At 43.3% G+C, this 20464-nt stretch overlaps 1 protein-coding gene across 1 annotated transcript in view; it reads left to right on the top strand.

Moving 5' to 3' along the window:
* Positions 1–20211, top strand: part of fbln5 (fibulin 5) — a 115640-nt gene extending 95429 nt beyond the window's left edge. Inside the window, exons 8-11 of the mRNA XM_059962272.1 lie at positions 6717–6839; positions 10574–10700; positions 13402–13597; positions 15417–20211. Coding sequence (XP_059818255.1) covers positions 6717–6839; positions 10574–10700; positions 13402–13597; positions 15417–15578 — 608 coding nt within the window. The 3' untranslated portion in view covers positions 15579–20211. The remainder of the gene's footprint in view (positions 1–6716; positions 6840–10573; positions 10701–13401; positions 13598–15416) is intronic.
* Positions 20212–20464: the final 253 nt, after the last annotated feature.

Genomic DNA, 20464 nt, shown 5'->3' with positions numbered 1-20464 from the left:
AAATAAGGAGCCCAAAACTGCACACAGTATTCCAAGTGAGGTCTTACCATTGCCTTATAGAGCTTCAACATCACATCCCTGCTCCTATACTCTATTCCTTTGGAAATGAATGCCAACATTGCATTCGCCTTCTTCACCACCGACTCAACCTGGAGGCTAACTTTAAGGGTATCCTGCACGAGGAGTCCCAAGTCCCATTGCATCTCAGATCTTTGAATTTTCTCCACATTTAAATAATAGCCTGCCCGTTTATTTCTTCTACCAAAGTGGATGACCGTACACTTTCCGACATTGTATTTTATTTGCCACTTCTTTGCCCATTCTTCCAATCTATCCAATTCTCTCTGCAGACCTCTGTTTCCTCAGCATTACCAGCCCCTCCACCTATCTTTGTATCATCAGCAAACTTAGCCACAAAGCCATCTATTCCATAATCCAAATTGATGATATACAATGTGAAAAGAAGCGGCCCCAACACGGAATCCTGTGGAACACCACCAGTAACTGGCAGCCAACCAGAATGGGATCCCTTTATTCCCACTCTCTGTTTCCTGCCAATCAGCCAACGCTCTATCCACGTATGTAACTTTCCCATAACTCCATGGGCTCTTATTTTGTTTAGCAGCCTCATGTGCGGCACCTTGTCAAAGACCTTCTGAAAATCCAAATACACAACATCCACTGCATCTCCCTTGTCTAGCCTACTTGTAATTTCCTCAAAAAATTGCAATAAGTCTGTCAGGCAGGATTTTCCTTTAAGGAAACCACACTGAGTTCTGCCTATCTTGTCATATGTCTCCAGGTACTCCATAACTTCATCCTTGACAATCGACTCCAACAACTTCCCAACCACTGATGTCAAGCTAACAGGTCTATAATTTCCTTTTTGCTTCCTTGTCCCCTTCTTAAATAGCGGAGTGACAATTGCGATCTTCCAGTCCTCTGGAACCATGCCAGAATCTATTGACTTTTGAAAGATCATTGCTAATGCCTCTACAATCTCCACAGCTACTTCCTTCAGAACATGAGGGTGCATTCCATCTGGTCCAGGAGATTTATCTACCCTTAGAGTATTCAGCTTCCTGAGTACTTTCTCCGCTGTAACTGCGACTGCGCACACTTCTCTTCCCTGACACCCTTGATTGTCCGGTATACTGCTGAAGTATTCCTCAGTGAAGACTGATGCAAAATACTCGTTCAGTTCCTCCACCATCTCCTTATCTCCCATTACAATTTCTCCAGCATCATTTTCTATTGGTCCTATATCTACTCTCACCTGCCTTTTACTCTTTATATACTTGAAAAAGCTTTTAGTATCCTCTTTGATATTATTTGCTAGCTTCCTTTCATAGTTCATCTTTTCCCTCTTAATGACCTTCTTAGATTTCTTTTGTAAGCTTTTAAAAACTTCCCAATCCTCTGTCTTCCCATTAATTTTTGCTTCCTTGTATGCCCTCTGCTTTGCTTTTACTTTGGCTTTGACTTCTCTTGTCAGCCACGGTTGCATCCTTTTTCCATTCGAAAATTTCTTCTTCTTTGGAATATATCTGTCTTGCACTTTCCTCACTTCTCACATAAACTCCAGCCACTGCTGCTCTGCCATCCTTCCCGCTAGTGTCCCTTTCCAGTCAACTTTGGCCAGTTCCTCTCTCATGCCACTGTAATCTCCCTTATTCCACTGAAATACCGACGCATCGGATTTCGGCTTCTCTTTCTCAAATTTCACAGTAAACTCAATCATGTTGTGATTATTGCCTCCTAAGGGTTCCTTCACCTCAATCTCTCTAATCACCTCTGGTTCATTACACAAAATCCAATCCAGTACAGCCGATCCCCTAGTGGGCTCAACAACAAGCTGTTCTAAAAAGCCATATCATAGACATTCTACAAATTCTCTCTCTTGAGATCCAGTGCCGACCTGATTTTCCCAATCCACTCACATGTTAAAATCCCCCACAATTATCATAACACTACCCTTCTGGCAAGCCTTTTCTGTTTCCTGTTGTAATTTGTAGTCCACATCAATACAGCTGTTTGGAGGCCTGTAGATAACTGCCATCAGAGTCCTTTTACCCCTGCGATTTCATAGCTCAACCCATAAAAATTCTGCACCTTCCGATTCTATGTCACCTCTTTCTAATGATTTAATATCATTTCTTACCAATAAAGCCACTCCACCCCCTCTGCCTACCTGCCTATCCTTCCGATACACCATGTATCCTTGGATGTTCAGACTCCAGAGACATGCATCCTTTAGCCTCATCTCAGTGATGGCCACAATATCATACTTGCCAATCTGTAACTGTACAACAAGATCATCCACCTTATTCCTTATGCTGCGTGTGTTTAAGTAAAACACCTTAAGTCCAGTATTTGGTACTTTTTGCTTTGATTGCACTGCAACTCATCCCAATGGCTGCAAATTTGCCCCATCACCTGCCTGTCCTTCCTGACATCTTTACTGTTCACTATCTTAGATTTATTTCTGTTTTCCCCCTACTCTGCTCTATCATTCTGGTTCCCATTCCCCTGCCAAATTAGTTTAAACCCTCCCTAACAGCTCTATTAAACCTTCCCGCCAGGATATTCATCCCCTTCAGGTTCAGATGTAACCCCTCCTTTTTGAACAGGTCATGCTTCCCCCAGAAGAGATCCCAATGACCCAAGAATCTGAAGCCCTGCCCCCTGCACCAGTCTCTCAGCCATGCACTCATCTGCCTGATCCCACTATTCTTGCCCTCGCTAGCACGTGGCACAGGTAGCGATCCTGAGATTACTACCCTGGAGGTCCTGCTTCTCAGTTTCCTTCCTAACTCCCGGAAATCTCTCTTCAGGACCTCCTCCCTTTTCCTCTCTATGTCATTGGTACCAACGTGTACCAAGTCAGCTGGCTGCTCGCCCACTCCCTTCAGAATATTCTGGACCCGATCCGAGACATCCCGTACCCTGGCACCTGGGAGGCAACACACCATGTGGGTTTCTCTATCAGGCTCACAGAATCTCCTGTCTGTTCCCCTGACTATGGAATCCCCTATGACTACCGCATTCCTCTTCTCCCTCCTTCCCTCCTGCACAACAGCGCTAGGCTCAGTGCCAGAGGCCCGGTCACTGTGGCTGTCCCCTGTCAGGTCATCCCCCTCAAAGCATCCAAAACGACATACTTGTTGCTGAGGGAGGCAGCCACAGGGGTGTTCTCCATTATCCAGGCATTTCCCTTCCCTCTCCTGACAGTCACCCAGTTTTCTGACCCCTGTAGCCTAGGGATGACTACCTCCCTGTAGCTCCTGTCTATCACCTCTTCACTTCCTCTAATAAGCAGTAGGTCATCAAGCTGCAGCTCCAGATCCCTAACACGGTCTCCGAGGAGCTGCATCTCGGTGCAACGGGCGCAGATGTGGCCATCAGGGAGGCTGGAGGTCTCCCAGGATTCCCACATCTGACACCTTGAACAAACCCTGCAGACATGCTACCTAATTCAGGAATGAAACAAGGAGAAATAGGTCTACTCACCCACTTACCTCACCAAACACATGAATTTTTTAAACTGTTAGCTCCAACCTTATCACAGGATAATTTACAGTGACCAATTAAGCTACCAACTTGTAAATCTTTAGACTATGGGAGGAAACTGGAACGTTCAGAGGAAGCCCACACAGTTACAGGGAGAGCATACAACCTCCTTACGAGCAGCGACGGGAATAGAACCTGGGCTGTTGGTACTGTAAGCTGTTGTGCCCACTTGGTATTCACTAATGTAGCATCATATTTAACTAAAATAAATAAATTTTTTAAAATATTAAAAACTTAGATTTCTGTTGTTAATATGGTAAAATGTAATAACTTGTAAATTCAGGAGCTTACTGTAAGTTGTACAGAACTCTATTCACGTGCCATTGTTAATTAAAAACTGTTCAGCTTAGCATAAATTCTTTGTTTTAAGTGGGGATTTTATTTGTTTCATTTTTCATTCTTACAGCACAGATGTCATTGGCAAAATTAGCAATCATTGCGCATCCCTAATTGTCCTTTGAACAAAGAAAGTGGATAGTTGGGTTAGAGAGCAGATATGATAGCCAGAAAGATGTGGACAACAGATTTCCTCCCTGAAGGATCCCAGTGAACAAATTTATTTTATTGCATTCCAGTAGGTTCACCCTCAGGGTGAGAAATTCAACAATGTGAGCTTGTTTTTTTTTCAACTTTATGAATGGAAGATCAATTTGTCTCTGGAGCTGTTCCATGTCACACTGAGAACATAACTGGGCATTGCATTTTGGAGTGCTGGTGTTATTTCATTTCACACGAGGAGTACAGCTGTGTACTTCGTGGTGTGAGTCACTTCCTGACGCTGTTCCCTATGTAATAGGCAGTTCATGTCTCACAGGATTGACTATATTTGGTAGCTCCCAGATCAACCTTGTTGGATTGGAACCTCTTTCAAAGATCCAAGTAAAGCTCTTCTCATTTTCAATCATTATGCATTTAAATTAGAATCAGAACAGGCCCGCCAACCCACTAAACCACACCACCTAGTGATTAATCCTAGCCTAATCACAGAAAACTTTACAACTACCAATTAACCTACTAACTGGCACATCTTGGGACTGTGGAAGGAAACTGGAGCACCCGGAGGAAGCTCACACTCACACGAGAAGGGAGTTACGGAGTTCGCTGGAATCGAACTCCAAATTCGGACACCCCGAGCTGTAACAGCGTTGTGCTATCTGCTCCAATACTGTAGCGCCCATATCTCTCTAATGGAAGTAATGAGATTTTAATGCAGGATTTAGGAGAAATGATTGTCAGATAAGATTAGAAGATTAGTTTTATTTGTCACACGTGCTTCGAAACATACAGTGAAATGCATCGTGTGCATCAGATCAAATCAGTGAGGACTGAGTTTGGCAGACTGTAAGTATCGCCACGCTTCCAGCCTCAACATAACATGCCCACAAGTAACTAGCCCTAACCCGAACCGTACTTCATTGGAATGGGGGAGGAGACCGAGGGAAACAGCATACAAACAAACTCCTTATAGGCAACGGCTACCTCACAGCCGGCTATTGTAAAGCGTTGTGCTAACCGCTGCACCACAAAGCAGTGCTTATAAAACTGTTTTCATTCAACCTTAAGTAGCTTATCCAAGTGACTGCTGGTTCCAGTAGTCTTGGGTCAATGCAGCCAAAATAACAAAGTTTTATTGCAAATCCGCATCAAACTGGCCACAGGACAACTGAGATGAATTGCATCTAATAGGTTCCATGTCTGAGACTGGGATTGAAGCACATTACTTTCTAAATACGGAGAGGTTCTGAGTTGCATTTAATGTAAAGCAGCAGGAATAAATCAGGCCTTCAACTCACAATTATTAAATGCAATTTGAATGCAAGCATGTGTCTGTATTATACATTAATCCAGTGTGCCTCTCCAAAGCGGACAAATACAAGTACTAGAGCCAATGTTAGTACGGGGAATCATGGGCATAGGAGGAAGCTCTCAGGCAATCTCCAACAAGGATTTGTATTAGTGGTGAAGCAGCTTGCTGAAGTCATACCCTTACACATTTATGAGGGACCTCCTTCCCTCTGGAAAAGCCAGTGTATCATGTCCCAGCTGAAAACTGCCAGACCTCATCCATGAAGAAGCTCTGCTTTAATAGAACTTTCCCACTTTGTATTTACTAAAGTAGCATAGTATTTAACTAAAATAAACGGAATTTGTAAAAGATTTAAGATATGTGCATTCTGCTCACTGTTATATGCAGATCAAGTGAGTTAATTTATTAAAATGCATATTTCAATAACAGGCTCAACAAAGATGAGAGAATCTGCAGATGCTGGAAAGCCAAGGCAAAAGACAGAAATGCTGGAAGAATTCAGCAGGTCAGACGGCATCTGTGAAAGTGAATAAACAGTCTGCTATTGATGATGAAGGGTCTCGGCCTGATACGCTGACTGACCCGCTGAGACCAATAAGACACGACAATCTGCAGATGCTGGAAATCCAAGCAAAACAGACGCTGCCTGGCCTGCTGAGTTCCTCCAGCATTTCGTGTGCGTTGCTTGAGTTCAATAAGAGACTTTTTTAAAAGTCAAACATGGTGCAAAACACTCTCGTATATGAGGTAATTATAGGAAATATGTAGAAGCTTAGAAGCTTTGAGGAGGGTGCAGATGATGCTGGTTGGATTGGAGATCATGCCCTATGAGGATAAGTCGAGCAAGCTGGAGCTTTTGCCTTTGGATTGAAGGAGGATGAGAAGTGACTTGATCGTGGCAAGAGTTATAGATCAAGTGGAGAGCCAGAGACATTTTCCCGGGGTAGAAGTGGCCCAGTATGAGGGGGCAGGATTTTAAGGTGATTGGAGGAAAGTATGGGGGATGCCAGAGGTAAGTTCATTACAGGAGAGTGGTGAGTGCATGGAACACTTGTCCGGGGATGATGGTAGAGGCAGATACATTAGGGACAGTTAAGAAAATCTTAGATAGGCACATGGATGATAGGAAAATGGTGGGCTATAAAGGAGGGAAGGGTTAGGTTGATCTTAGAGCGCATCAAAAGGTCGCAACGACATCATGGGCCGAAGGGCCTGTACTGTTCTATGTTCTTATGTAAATGTTGGGTGTTGACATTAGAGAAAAACAAGCACCAGGACAGTGTAACAAAACAGCATGTTGTTCTCAGTTTCTGACCCAGGTATTTGTTCTTATTTCGAGATATCAATGAGTGCAGCTTCTCGGAGTTCCTCTGCCAGCATCAGTGTGTGAACGAGCCAGGCGACTACTACTGCATCTGCCCCCAAGGCTACACCATGTTTAGCGACAACAGGAGCTGCCAAGGTAAGGCCGCTCACCAATACTGCGTCAAGGCTTACGCTCGTCACTGGTTTCTTGAAGGCTGTTCTCACGGGCCCATGATAACCCTGGCCGTGGTTAAATATCATCCGTCTGCAGGTGTTTACCAGAGGGTTAGCGCTGAGAGGGAGAAGGGGTGAGTCAAAAAGAAAAGGTTCCAACATGAAATAAAACAGATGCTGGAAACTTGAAAACACACACACACACACACACACACACACACACACACACACACACACACACACACACACACACACACACACACACACACACACACACACACACACACACACACACACACACACACACACCCCTGGAGGAACTCAGCAGCATCTAGGGAAGGGAATAAATAGTCGGCAGGAAAGGTAATGGGCAGATGGGCAGAATCCAGAATAAGAAGGTGGTGGGGGGAAGGGGGAAGAGGGGAAGGAATCCACACTGGCAAGTGAATGGTGAGAGCAGGTGACAGGAAGGTTGATACGTAGGGAGAGAATAGGTGGAAAAGGTAAAGGGCTAAAGAAGTAATATATTAAGATAGGAGTACTGGTGAAGGGTCTCGGCCTGAAATGTTGACTGTCTATTAATTTTCGTAGACACTGCATGACCTGCTGAGTTCTTTCAGCATTTTGTGTGTGTTGCTCAAACAATAAAACCAATTATGGAATCACGGGCCTTAAAATACAAGCTGCCCAGAGTGAAATCATTGCATATGACATTAGGTGAAGGAAGATGCACAGAGTGGCACCTCTGGTAGGGCTGCTGCCTCATAGTGCCAGGGACCCAGGTTCAGTCCTGACCTGGGGTGCTCCCTGTGCAAAGCTGAGTGCTCTCTCTGTACGGGTTTCCACTGGGTCTTCTGGATTCACATCTGAAAGACTTATGGGTTAGTAGGCAAAATGGCCACTGTAAATTGCCCCGAGCGAACAGGTGAGTGGTTGAACCCTGGTGCAAATTGATAAGAATGTGGGGAGACCTTAAGTAAAATGGATGAAATGTAAAATTAGTGTAAATGTGTGGCTAATGGTCAGTGCGGCCTCAGCAGGCCGAAGGTCTGATTCCTTGCTCTGTATCTATGATTCTGTAATTTTTATGACCCTGCGTGTTGAAGGAAGGTCAGGACACGAGACAGATTGCAACTTTTGACTGGTTAGACTGCTCCTGGAGTTTTGGGTGCAGATCTGGTCGCCACACGATGGGAAGGATGCGATTGTGCTGGAAAAAGTGCAGAAGCGATCCACCAGGCTATTGTCTGGATTGGAGCACTTCAAGTATGGGAAGAAATCACTTAGGCTGGGCTTGCTTTCCCTGGAATTACCGAGGTGGAGATAAATGAAATTACAAGAAGCATAGACAGGATATGACTAAGAATGTCAGAGCAACCATGGGCTTCGAGACTTTCCTACCATTCAACAAATTATAACTTCCTCACCATTTCAGCGTCAGAATCAGAATCAGGTTTATTATTACTAACATATGCTGTGAAACCTGTTGTTTTGTGGTAGCGGTACAGTGCAAAGCACTGAATATACCGTGAGCTACAATGAATAAATGGTGCAAAAGAGGAAAAGTGAGATAGTGCGATCTGGTGCTTTGCCGTCTACAAGTAAGTTTCAGGAGGCGAGCAGCTTGAGCTTAGAGATGGGGCATGAGCCCATGATTCCATTTCTCATCGATCTCACAACTTAGAAAGCAACTTTGAAACGTGAGCTCCTCTGCGTGACGACCATTCAGAAATCTGATGGTCGAGGGGAAGAAGCTGTTCCTAAAACACTGAATGTTGGCCTTCAGGCTTTTGTACCTCCTCCAAGATGGTAGTAGTGAGAAGATTTCTGTAATCTAGCAGGCAATGAATGATTGAATCTTTACACCACCTGTAATGGAGAATCATTGAGTTTTACTATCCACTGAGTAAAGATATTTCTCCTCATTTCCTGGACAACCCTTTATTTTGACACTGTGACAGCTAGTTCTAGAATTCATCATCAATGGAAACATCCTCTCTACGTCCATCCTCCAGGTCCTTGGTCAGTCAAAACAGCTTCACCATATCCACCCTCTGCATCTTTTGTATGTTTCAATGCGGCCACCTCTCATTCTTCTCCCACACTAAAGGACCAAGGCCTGGCCTACTCATTCTCTCCTCATGTGAAAATCCTGCCATTCCACAAAGTATGTTGAATCTTCACTGCTATCTGTCACACCTCTCAGTCCTGCATCTCGAATTGCAGATGTCCTCTTTCCTCGTGATTCTTTCATCTCCAGTGTTCCAATTTGTAGCCAGCAACTTCAGAGCATTCTTGGCTTGAGTATTTGTTCATGCAGATGAATCCATGAACTGTCTCTTACAAATCTCAGAATGCACCTTTTCCGCTTGTATTATTGTTCCGGAAGAAGAAAAGATGGCACCAACGAACAGTGCTACCACAGGCAGCACTCCAGATTGTGAACCAAACTGTTTCTTTCACTTATTTTACATCTCCTTTTTCTCTTAAATGTGGTTCTGGTGCTGTTGGAGCCTGTGATCGACGGCGAGCAAGTGTTCAGACCGTCTACCAGCCTCTCGCTGGCTGCTGCAAGAGGAGGGCCTCTGTGTTCGATGGTCTTTCACTTGTTGCTCCTGGAAGGAAGTCCCAGTGTTTGAATGGTCTCTCTTTCCCTCAATGCTGTCAGAGGATGGTACCGATGTTCCAGGCCTGAAGTTTGTAGATTGGACTAATGAACACCGAACTAAACTGAATATGGACGCTTTCAAAGTTGTGTTTTTGCTCATTCTTTCTTGTTGCTATTTGCGTGAATTGTTTTTCTTTGCATGTTGGGGGGGGGGGGGAGAGGGGCTGATGTCTTTCTTTGAATGGGTTCCATGGTTTTCTTTGTTTTGTGGCTGTCTCGGGGTTGTATACTGCATGCATACTTTGACAATAAGTCCTTTGAATTTTATACTGCACAGTGCTGTGCAAAAGTGTTAGGACCCTAGATTTTTTATATGGTTTCAGATGGCAAGTCCTCCACAGAGCCCTAATCTCAACATCATTGAGGCTGTCTGGGATTACATGGAGAGGCAGACGCGAGCGAGACAGCTAACGTCTGCAGAATTGTGGCAAGGTCTCTAAGAATCTTGGAACAACCAACCAGTCAGTTTTCTTACAAAACTGCACGACAGTGTACCTAAGAGAATTGATGCAGTTTTAAAAGCAAAGGGTGGTCACACCAAATTTTGATCTGATTTAGTATTTTTCCTGTTTACTGCTCTTTATAGTTTTTTTTTGATATTTAGAAACTTTTCATTTGATTATTTCATTATAGATTTTTTTTCCCACGTGCCTAAGAGTTTTTCACAGTACTGTATCAGATTTTCATTTATTGGTTTAAGAAGCGTTGGAGGAGGATAGGTGGGGAGGATTGCAAGCTTAAGCCAGATAATAAGATACAAGACTGCAGACACTGGAGCAACAAGCCAATTACTGGAGGAACTAAGCAGGTTGAGCAGCAAGAAATCCCCAGCTGACTGTCTGCTGCTCCGGGAAATGGAACATTTGATTTGCAATTGGTGCCGGAGAAAATTGTTGGGACAAGCCAAGCTGTGTGGTATTGATCTGAAGCGAGCTGAGATGTTCACCAAGATGTCCAGCTCTACATCTGTTTTACAGGGGCAGATCCAATGACATGCTCCACAGAGTTGAGAGTGTGGGACAATATTTGAAATGTTTTCTGTTCTTTAGATATCGATGAGTGTGAGACGGGTAACCACACTTGCCAAGAAGAACAGATCTGCTTCAACATTCCAGGGACGTACAAGTGCCTGGACCCAGTGCGTTGCCAGGATCCCTACATACAGTTGAATGAAAAGTAAGAACTCTGATGGGCAGCTACATGGCAAAGTAGCATATTAGCTAAGAGGGAACTCAAGCTATTAAGCTGAATATTATGCTTCATAATGTTTTGCTGCATGTTATATATTGGTCATAGAACACTATAGCATGGAAAGGGCCCTTCAGCCCATCTAGTCTGTGCTGAACTATTAATCTGCCTAGTCCCACCAACCTGCACCCGGACCAGAGCTCTCCATACCCCTCCCATCCAAGTAACTATCTAAATTACTCTTAAATATTGAAATTAAACCCGAATCTATTACGTGCACTGGCAGCTTTTTCCACGTTTCTCGCCACCCTCTGAGTGAAGAAGTTTACCCTCATATTCCCCTTAAATAGTTCACCTTTCACCCTTAACCCATGACCTCTAGCTCTAGTCTCATCCAGCCTTAGTGGAAAAAGCCTGCTTGCATTTACCCTAACTATACCCTCATAATTTTACATACCTCTACTAAATCTCCCCTCTTTCCTCTACGCTCTAGAGAATAAAGTTCTAAGCTATTCAAACTTTCCCTATAACTCAGGTCCTCAAGTCATGGCAATGTCCTTGTAAATTTTCTCTGCATGCTTTCAATCTTTTTGATGTTGTTCTAGTAGGCAGGCAACCAAAAGAACATACACGATACTCCAAATTAGTCCACACTGGCGTCTTATACAACTTCAACACAACATCCCAACTCCTCTACTAAATACTTTGCTTTGTGAAGGTCAAGGTGACAAAAGCTTTCTTTATGACCTTATCTACTTTCAAGGAATTATGGATTTGTATTCCCATATCCCTCTGTTCTACCACAATCCTCAGTACTGTCTTTTAACAAGTCTTTCCAAAGCCAGGACATGGCATTCTCCGTTCAATAGATTCTGGGTTTGTCACTCATTTGTGCTGTGGTCCATCCACCTTCCCAGATTACACATTACTTTAACTCAAACACAAGTAGAGCCAATGCCTCGCAGTGCCAGAGACCTAGGTTCGATCCTGACCTCGGGCCTTGCCTGTATGGAGTTATCTTGTTTTCCCTGTGACCTTGTGGGTTTCCTCTGTGTTCTACTTTCCTACCGCGTCCCAAAATTGTGAGAATTGGTAGGTTCATTAGCGACTGTGAATTCCCCTTAGTGTGTAAGTGAACGATGGAATCTGGGATGGGGGGTGGAGTTGATGGGTATATGGGCAGTGTAAAATGAAATTAATTTAAAATTGGTGTGGATAGGTAATTAACTGTCAGCATAGACTTGATAGGATAAAGAGGCCTGTTTCCGTATCACTGTTAACCCACAACAAGAGCACAAGCTGACCTCATCCATGTTCCTCAATATTGTTTACTACTCAGGCCATCGTGATACCAACAAAAGAAGCCATGGGAGGCAGTAAGGCCCAGTAATCCCATCATGTGGGCAAGCCTTAGAAAGCACTGACCGTGAAATAACTGTAACTAAGGAATTGTTAACCATCAGGGCCTCCCATGACATTCAGTAACATTCAAAATTATTTTAAATAGTTATAAAATCTGTTTTTTTTAAATTAAAACTAATAAGAACTATTAAAATTTTGAAGCAAACTTGATTAATCCAAATAAATAATGTTTTGTTTATACATACACTTCCTCTTTGAAGCCATTCCTCTCCTTTCCAAAGCCTACTGTTCCTGTTATAGATTTATTGGATTTTATTCTTGTAATAGGAATCAACACATTTTAATTCTTATTTTTAGACAGTACATAGTATTACAGTAAAGTTTCCAGGGAACCTGATCACTTTAAAGAGAGCACAGGAAGCAGACCAGGGTCCGAGAGGGCAGACAGTGGCCTCTGGTGTCATTGAAAGGTAGCGTGGGAGTTGTGTAGTTAATATTTCAATAATATTTGTGTAACTTTGTTTATATATTGGTTGATTAAGCATTCTTGTTCATTTAAATAATTCATTGAGGGTTATCCGTATAAATATGTGAATTGTGTACATTGTCACACTACCATGTGATACAGGCGTGCCTTTACGTAACCTCAAAGTTAGACCTGCATTTCAGACTCCCATTACTTCTTTTGAATTAGATTAATGTTTTGAAGTTACATACTGAACAAACATGAATAACAGTCGACATTTTGGGCTGAGACTCTTCTTCAGGTCCTGTCGTAGCAATGACAAAATTCTGAAGGATCTCAGCAGGTCATCAGGTCGGACAGCATCTATGGAAACGAATATTGACTATATTATGTGTGTGTGTATGTGTGTATGAATAGTGAAGTAGTGTTCGTGGATCGTTAAAAAATATGATGGCAGAAGTGAAGAAGCTATTCCTAAAGTGTGGAGGATACCTCTTCAGACTCCAGTACTCCTCCCTGTTGGTAGTAATGAGAAGAGGGCATGTCCCGGATAGTGACCATCCTTAATAATGGATGCCACCTTCTTGAGGCAACATCTTTTGAAGATGTCCTGGATGGTGGAGCTTGTTGTGCCTGTGATAGAACCGGCTGAGTTTACGACCCTCAGCAGCCTCTCTCAATCTAGCACGTTGGAGCCTTCGTACCAGCACCCAGTCAGAATGCTCTCACAACACACCTGTAGAAATTTGCTGGAGTCTGATCACATGGTGAACCAAATATGCTTCGACTTCACTGTTGCAGCTACAATGAGAGGAATTCATTGTAAAATCCATTAATTATTGTATTCTCGCCGTGTTACAGCCGCTGCATGTGCCATGGAGACAACCCTGGATGCACAGATCAGCCATTCACCATTCTGTACAAATACATGGACATTGTGTCGGGAAGGAGCGTCCCCTCAGATGTCTTCCAGATGCAGGCCACAGCCCGCTATCCTGGAGCATACTACATCTTCCAGATCAAATCCGGGAATGAAGGCAGAGAGTTCTACATGAGGGTAAGCCACAGCTTCTGTCATGACACTGAGGGACATTACTACTGATCCAGAATGAAAATGGGAACTTTTTACTAGTATTAAAATTCTGAAGCAAACACAACTAGCTTAACCCCTCCACAACACCATCTTCCCACCTTAAATTTGAATCAAAACATATTTTACACCAACTTTATTACCCAGTGTTCTTTAAACTCTTCAAAGGTGGGTTATTTGACTCTCTGTGAGTTCACATGCCTGTAACTACTGGTCAGACTCAAAGCCAGGAGACACGACAAAGCTGGAACTCAAAATACTCCTTTATTCAGTAAAAACACGCAGCTGCAAAATCTCAAACTCAAAACTCAGCTGTACATCCCAAAGCATGACTGTTTAAATGGTTTACCAAGGAACACTCAAGACGTTGATTGGAATAATGACCAATCCGTGAAAGTCAGCTTGGAATTGGTTGTCTGCTGACCAATAGGCGTTGTTTATTTCAGCTCACCATAACACTCTCTGGTGTCTCCAGCTGAAAGCAGTCACCTCAGGCATCGTCCGTCCATCATGTAGCCACTTCTCCTCCACCCTCTGAATTCACGTACACTTCATCCAGAAGGATGAGTGTAGTCATTGCTGAGGCCACACTTGGAGCAGTTTATACACATTTGCTCACCCTGATATAGGAAAGACATTGTCAGGCCGGAGAAGGCACAGAAGAGATTTCCAGGGATGCTGTCTAGAGTACAGGGCCTGAGTCATAGGGAAAGGTTGGCCACACTGGATCTTTATACCCTGGAATGAAGATGAATAAAAGGAGAACTCATAGAAGTTTCTATAATCATGAGGGATATAAATTTGATGGGTGGTCAGTCTTTTCCACAGAGCTAGGGATTAAAAAATTAGAGGAGCACAGATACAGGATAAAAGAGAAGAGATTAAAGAGCGGTAACTGGTTTTCATAGAGGGTAGTGAGTACCTGGAATTAGCTGCCAGTACGAGTGGTCTTGACGAGTTCAATGACATATCTAAGACACATTTGGGTAGGTACATGGAGTGGAGGAGCTTGGAGAATTATGGGTCAATGGGGGTCAATTGTGGTTGGTATGGACCAGCAAGGCTGAAAGAGGACTAGCATGGATGATAGTGGAGTTGGTATGGACCAGGTGGTCTGAGAGAGGACTAGCATGGATGATAGTAGAGTTGGTATGGACCAGGTGGTCTGAGAGAGGACTAGCATGGATGATAGTGGAGTTGGTACGGACCAGGTGGTATGAAAGAGGACTAGCAGGGACGATGGTGGGTTTGGTGTGGACCAGATAGGTTGAAAAGCCTGTCTTACTGCCTCCTGGTTCAGGGTTCAGAGTACACTTTGCAGAAATCCAAATAATTATGCCTCTAGATTTTGCTGAGCAGCAGTAGGGGCCCCAGACAGGCAATTTGTGACAGGAGTGGGTTTGTGGATTAAAGTGGCTTGCTGCAGGAAGATCAGGGGTCACCCCTGTGGGCAGAGCCTGTATTTTGTTTCTCCATTATACAGACCATGTTGTGAACACTGGGTGCAGTGGATGAGATTGGATGAAGTTTAAGGGAATCACTGATTTGTCTGAATTGAATGTTTGAGTGCCTGGGTGGCAGGAAGGGCTGAGGTGATTGAACAGGTCCAGCATCAACTCTGGTTGCATGGGAAGCTGCCACGGCACTTGGTTCTTCCAATTTAGTCCAGGGCATTCAGTGTCCACAAGGGCTGCATTCTACCAGCATTTTCAGATTTCCATGTAGTCTTAACTGTTTAATAAAATTGTTACTAAGTAAGATTTTCACTTTCTTCACGAACCTGCAGCAAACTGGGCCCGTCAGTGCTACAGTGGTGATGACCCGTCCAATTCGAGGGCCTCGGGACATTGTGTTGGACCTGGAGATGGTCACCGTGAACACCGTCATCAACTTTCGCGGGAGTTCAGTGATCAGACTGACAATCTTTATATCTGAATACACGTTTTAAAGCCGTTGGGTTTCCCGGGGCGAGAGGTTCTACATCTATGTTTTAGTGAGTGAATGTGTCACTGTTGTTGCTAAGGCAGAAAGCTGCTTTTGATAATACATTGTAACTGTATAAATTCTTAATTCTGTCTGCTTTTCTCCCCTGGCTGGGTCAGAGTTATTGTACAACTACCCATGAATAGAAATGCAATGCCTTCAAGCTGCAGTATATTCAGGAAGGCATTGTGATGTCCTTAGCCTTTGTTTATCCATTAGGACATAAGACATAGGAGCAGGATTAGGTCATCGGCCCAGTGAGTCTGCTCCAACATTTGATTGTGGCTGATTTATCTGCCCTCTCATCCCCATTCTCCTGCCTTCCCCCATGACTCTTGGCGCCCTTATGTCAATCAAGGATGACAACAGTGTATAAAAGGCTAGAGAGAATTGTCAAGAGCAGTTTCTATAATATATACGTAATTGAATTTTGTGAAATAGTTGGCATAGTTAAGGCTAATTTTGTGATCCATCAGTCACCACTGTCATTACCCTCTCTGTGACTGCTGCAGTTCCAAAAACAAAAGAGCAAATCTCAATAGGATTAGTTAGGTAATCCCAGGACTTCGCCCTAGTAGAAATGAACTAAACAAATATCTAATACTCTGCAACTTGGCAGACAACAATCTCATGACATTGACACCCTTATCCTTGTTAGTTGTAAATGTTGTAAGGCTGAGATGTGCCCTTAAGGGTCCGAGTCCAAATCTTTGGACTGAGAAGAACACAAAATCATTACTTAGCTTTTGTGACAGGTGATATCCTCAATATTGGTGTCTGCACAACACTGAACAACCTCCACACCCACACCTACATGCTTAATCATTAGTTACACCCTTCAGGTTGAATAGAGTTTTGATAAATTGTGAACTTTGTTGTATATAGAAGAATTATGGTTTGACAAGCAGCCCACTATAGTGTGTTATACTCTGAGATCATTGCAAGCATTATAACAGGGTTCACCCATTATTAAGGACATTGTAGTTCGAAGAAGACAGTGCAAAGTCCCAGGGGAGAATTTTTTCCTCATCTTGTATTTCTAATCCGCAGTACATTTTGTGAAGGAGAAGTGGAAGCAGAGCTAACAAATATTAAATCAAAAAGAAAGTATTTTCTACGCTGGAGGAGAAAGAGGAAGGGCTTGCTCCTTTGGTCACCCAGAACAGTCACAGAGTTCATGAACAAGAAGCTGGAAATCCAGAGTGACACACACAATACAGGAGGAATTCCACACGCCAGGCAGCATCTATGGAATTAAATAAAGAGTCAGTGTTTCGGACTGAGGCCTGAAGAAATGTTAACTCTTTATTCCTTTCCATAGAAGCCGCTTGACCTACTGAGCCACAATGTTCTACAGTGTAGAGGGAGGATGAATCAATATCTACCCCAAGATCAGTTACTGAGTAACACGAAGATTCATGTGTTTGTCCTGCAGCTCAAAACTCTGGAATCTGATATCTGCAGTTAATTAAATGCCCAATGCAATGATGTCAGGCATAATATCACAAAAGGATTCAGATGCCTCAGTCACCGTGAGACGTTGACCATCTCATCTGCACTCTTTGCCTTCAGATATTTTCCTTTTGTTCAAAGCAACGGGTATCTATATTAATCACAGAAACCTGGAGCCACCCTGTAAAATCCTAAACAAGCACGGTGACTCATAAAGAGCTTAATGGCAAACTATTATTTTACCACCCACTTTACACGTTGCCTCAGGCAATAACAAGTGGCCTAGATTCTGCAGCAGATAAAACACTGAAGACATTGAACAAAGTTGGTTAACGCAAATGGATAATTACCTCCCCTTGGCAAATTTAATTTCACCCAACTAACAATAAATCCTTACTGTCTCAAGTGTGTCACCGCTTTGTAAAGCAGACTTTTCTATAGTTCTTCCTAGCATCTGATATCTTCCTAACTTGGTTCTAACTTGGTTCTTGGTGATGTTATAACAACAACAATAACTTGACCTAATGTCCCACCTCTAATGTAGTGAAATGTTCCAGAACGCAGAACAGAATTATTGCCAAATGAAATTATTTGACAGAGAAATGAGGGCTGATAGCGAAAGGCTCGATCAAAGAGATAGCTTGATCAGACCTTTTAAAGGAGCTGAGCGAGGCAAGTAGTTAGAGGACCTTAAAACCCTTTAAAGTTCAAAGTAAATTTATCATATGTCACCGAATACTGCCTTCAAATTTGATTTCATGAAGATGTTTACAGGAAAATGAAGAAATACAATTGAATTTATGAACAACTATAAATAACAAAGACTGACAAACAACCATTGTGCAAAAGAAGACGGATTGTTCAAGTAATAAAAAAGAAGTAAAATATAATACTGAGTTGTAGAGTCCTTGCAAGTGAGTCCACAGGTTGTGGAGTCAGTCAAGTTATCTATGCTGGATCAGGACCCTGGTGGTTGAAGGGTAAAAACAGTTCCTGAACCTGATGGTGTAGGACCTACCTCCTGCCTGATCATGGTGATGAGAAGAGAGCTTAGCCTTGGCTGCTGTTCCCACTGGTTGGAGTTGAAATCAGATCCAGATTCTCAGAACTAGAAGGTTTATGTGAGTGTAAGAAGTTAAGAGCGATGAGGGATTGATAGTAGAGAATGAACTGGTAGTAAGACAACATGACTATATGACATAGGAGCAGAATTAGGCCATTCAGTCCATTGAGTCTACTCCACCATAGCATCATGGCTGATTTATTACCCCTCTCATCTCCATTTTCCTGCCTTCTCTACATAACCTTTGATGCCCTGATTAATCAAGAACCTATCAACCTCTGCTTTAAATATGCCCAATGACTTGGCCGCCAAGCTGTCCATGGCAAGCACTGTGTAGTGTGTGCATGGGTCCTGGAGGTACCAAACATAGAGGTTTGGAGGAACCCAAGTTTATGTAGGATGGTATTCCAGCAGGATATCAGAATAATCACATCTTTAGGTAACAAAGCCATAGATACGAGAACCCAGAAACCATTTGAACTGGGACACCAATAGGATTAGTAATGTTATGGAGAGAGGTGGACTTACAAAGATGGGCCAAATGGCCTAATTCTACTCCTATATCTTATGGTCTTATCACAGCTCTCAAACCCTCCCAGTGGTGCAACCAGTCTAAGTCAGCATCATTCTGGATGGCCAGGGAGCTGAATGTATAGCAGGACCAAAGACAATGGCTGCCAACTTCACCATATTTATTTGTTGTGTATTTCTGCTTAACAAATCTGAGGCAGTGCAGTAGCCTACAGAGGTGTTGGACAGAAAGAACTAAGAGTCAGCAGGGGAGACGTGAATGTGTCCTTGAATGATATCGGCAAACATTAGAATACAGATGATAATCAGAAAGCCCAAAGGGTGGATCCATGGAAGAGTTGAGAGCTCCACTCCAGCGTAGTAGTTACCATGACGCTATTACAGCTTGGGGTGTTGGACTTTGGAGTTCAATTCCGATGGTGTCTTTAAAGAGGTTGTATGCCCTCCCCGTGGAATGGGTGGGTTTCCTCCGGGTGCTCTGGTTTCCTCCCGCAGTCCAAAGATACACCGTTAGCAGGTTAATCGGTCATTGTCAATTAGGCTGGGGTTAACTAAGAGGGCTGCTGAGCGGTGCAGCTTGCTGGGCCTGTTCTACGTGGTGTCTCTTAAATAAATAAAATAAAATAGACAATTTGAAGGTAACGACAAAGGAATGAGCAGGGAATTCTTCATGGGCATTGCCCAGGCTACCACTGTGAGCCAACAGACTTGGAAGGATAGGTTACCACCGACACAGATCGTAATGGGAACCATTCACGATTCTGATAAGCCAGTTCAATGCTGTGACAAGGCCAGGTCCTTTCACCTCTCTCTCTCCCTTCCTTTACAATGATCAGGATCCAGAAAGTCATTGTTAATAAGAAAACAGCCTAAAATATGTAATAGTAGTATTTAATGTGATTTTTAAATTTATAAAACTGTTTATATTATACAAAAATTGACTGAAATATCTTTCTTATATGATGGCATTTATAATTTATTAATTTATTTAGCAATGTAGTGTGGAGTATGTCCTTCCAGACCTTCAACGCTCGCTTCCCCAGCAAACCTTTTCCCTTTTCTTTTGCCTGTTATACTGCTAGCAGAGGACAGCAATGGAGGTTCTCTGTCTCTGGTGTGTTAAGGCTTTCTTCACCATGCCAGTGGTTTCCTCTCAGTATTTACCACTGTCAGTCATACAAGTCACAGGTGAAGGCTCAGGAATACCACTGGACTCAGACGAAGAAGGATTTTTCATTGCCGTTTCCATAGCAATTTTGTTTTACTAGTCAGGATTGATAGCCCTGATCTGAACCCCCCCAAGACCTGGAGGACCGGTGACCACCCTCAGTCTGGCCTCTACCCTTTGACCTGTTTGGCATGAGTGACCCTACCGAGAGCCAAAGCATAAAGTCCTGACTTTATGTAGGCTCCAGCTAATATAGCTCTGCAGGTCATTAAGACTCCAAGATTGTAGTCCACTTGGAGGCCCACACAACCCGACAAGCCTGATTAACACTAACCTAATCACAGGACCAATTAACCTACCCGGTAGATCTTTGGTCTGTTGGAGGAAACCGGAACACCCAATGGAAACACACATATTCCACAGGGAGGACGTATAGACATTCCTGACAGAACAGCACCGGAATGAAACTTCGAGTTCCGGAATGCCACAACCTGTATTAGTGTTGCACTAACCACTACACTACCGTGGCACCCAGTGGTAAAACCATTTAAAATACGTGGACATTAATTATAAAATCTGTCAGCTTCTCCCAGCCACTTGTCAATGTTTATCTTTGAAACTTGGTCAGGAATGCAAT

This window comes from Hypanus sabinus, chromosome 2 (assembly GCF_030144855.1).
Source record: "Hypanus sabinus isolate sHypSab1 chromosome 2, sHypSab1.hap1, whole genome shotgun sequence".
NCBI lineage: Eukaryota > Metazoa > Chordata > Chondrichthyes > Myliobatiformes > Dasyatidae > Hypanus > Hypanus sabinus.
The sequence above is the reverse complement of the archived record's forward strand: the minus strand, read 5'-3'. Positions and strand labels throughout refer to the sequence as shown.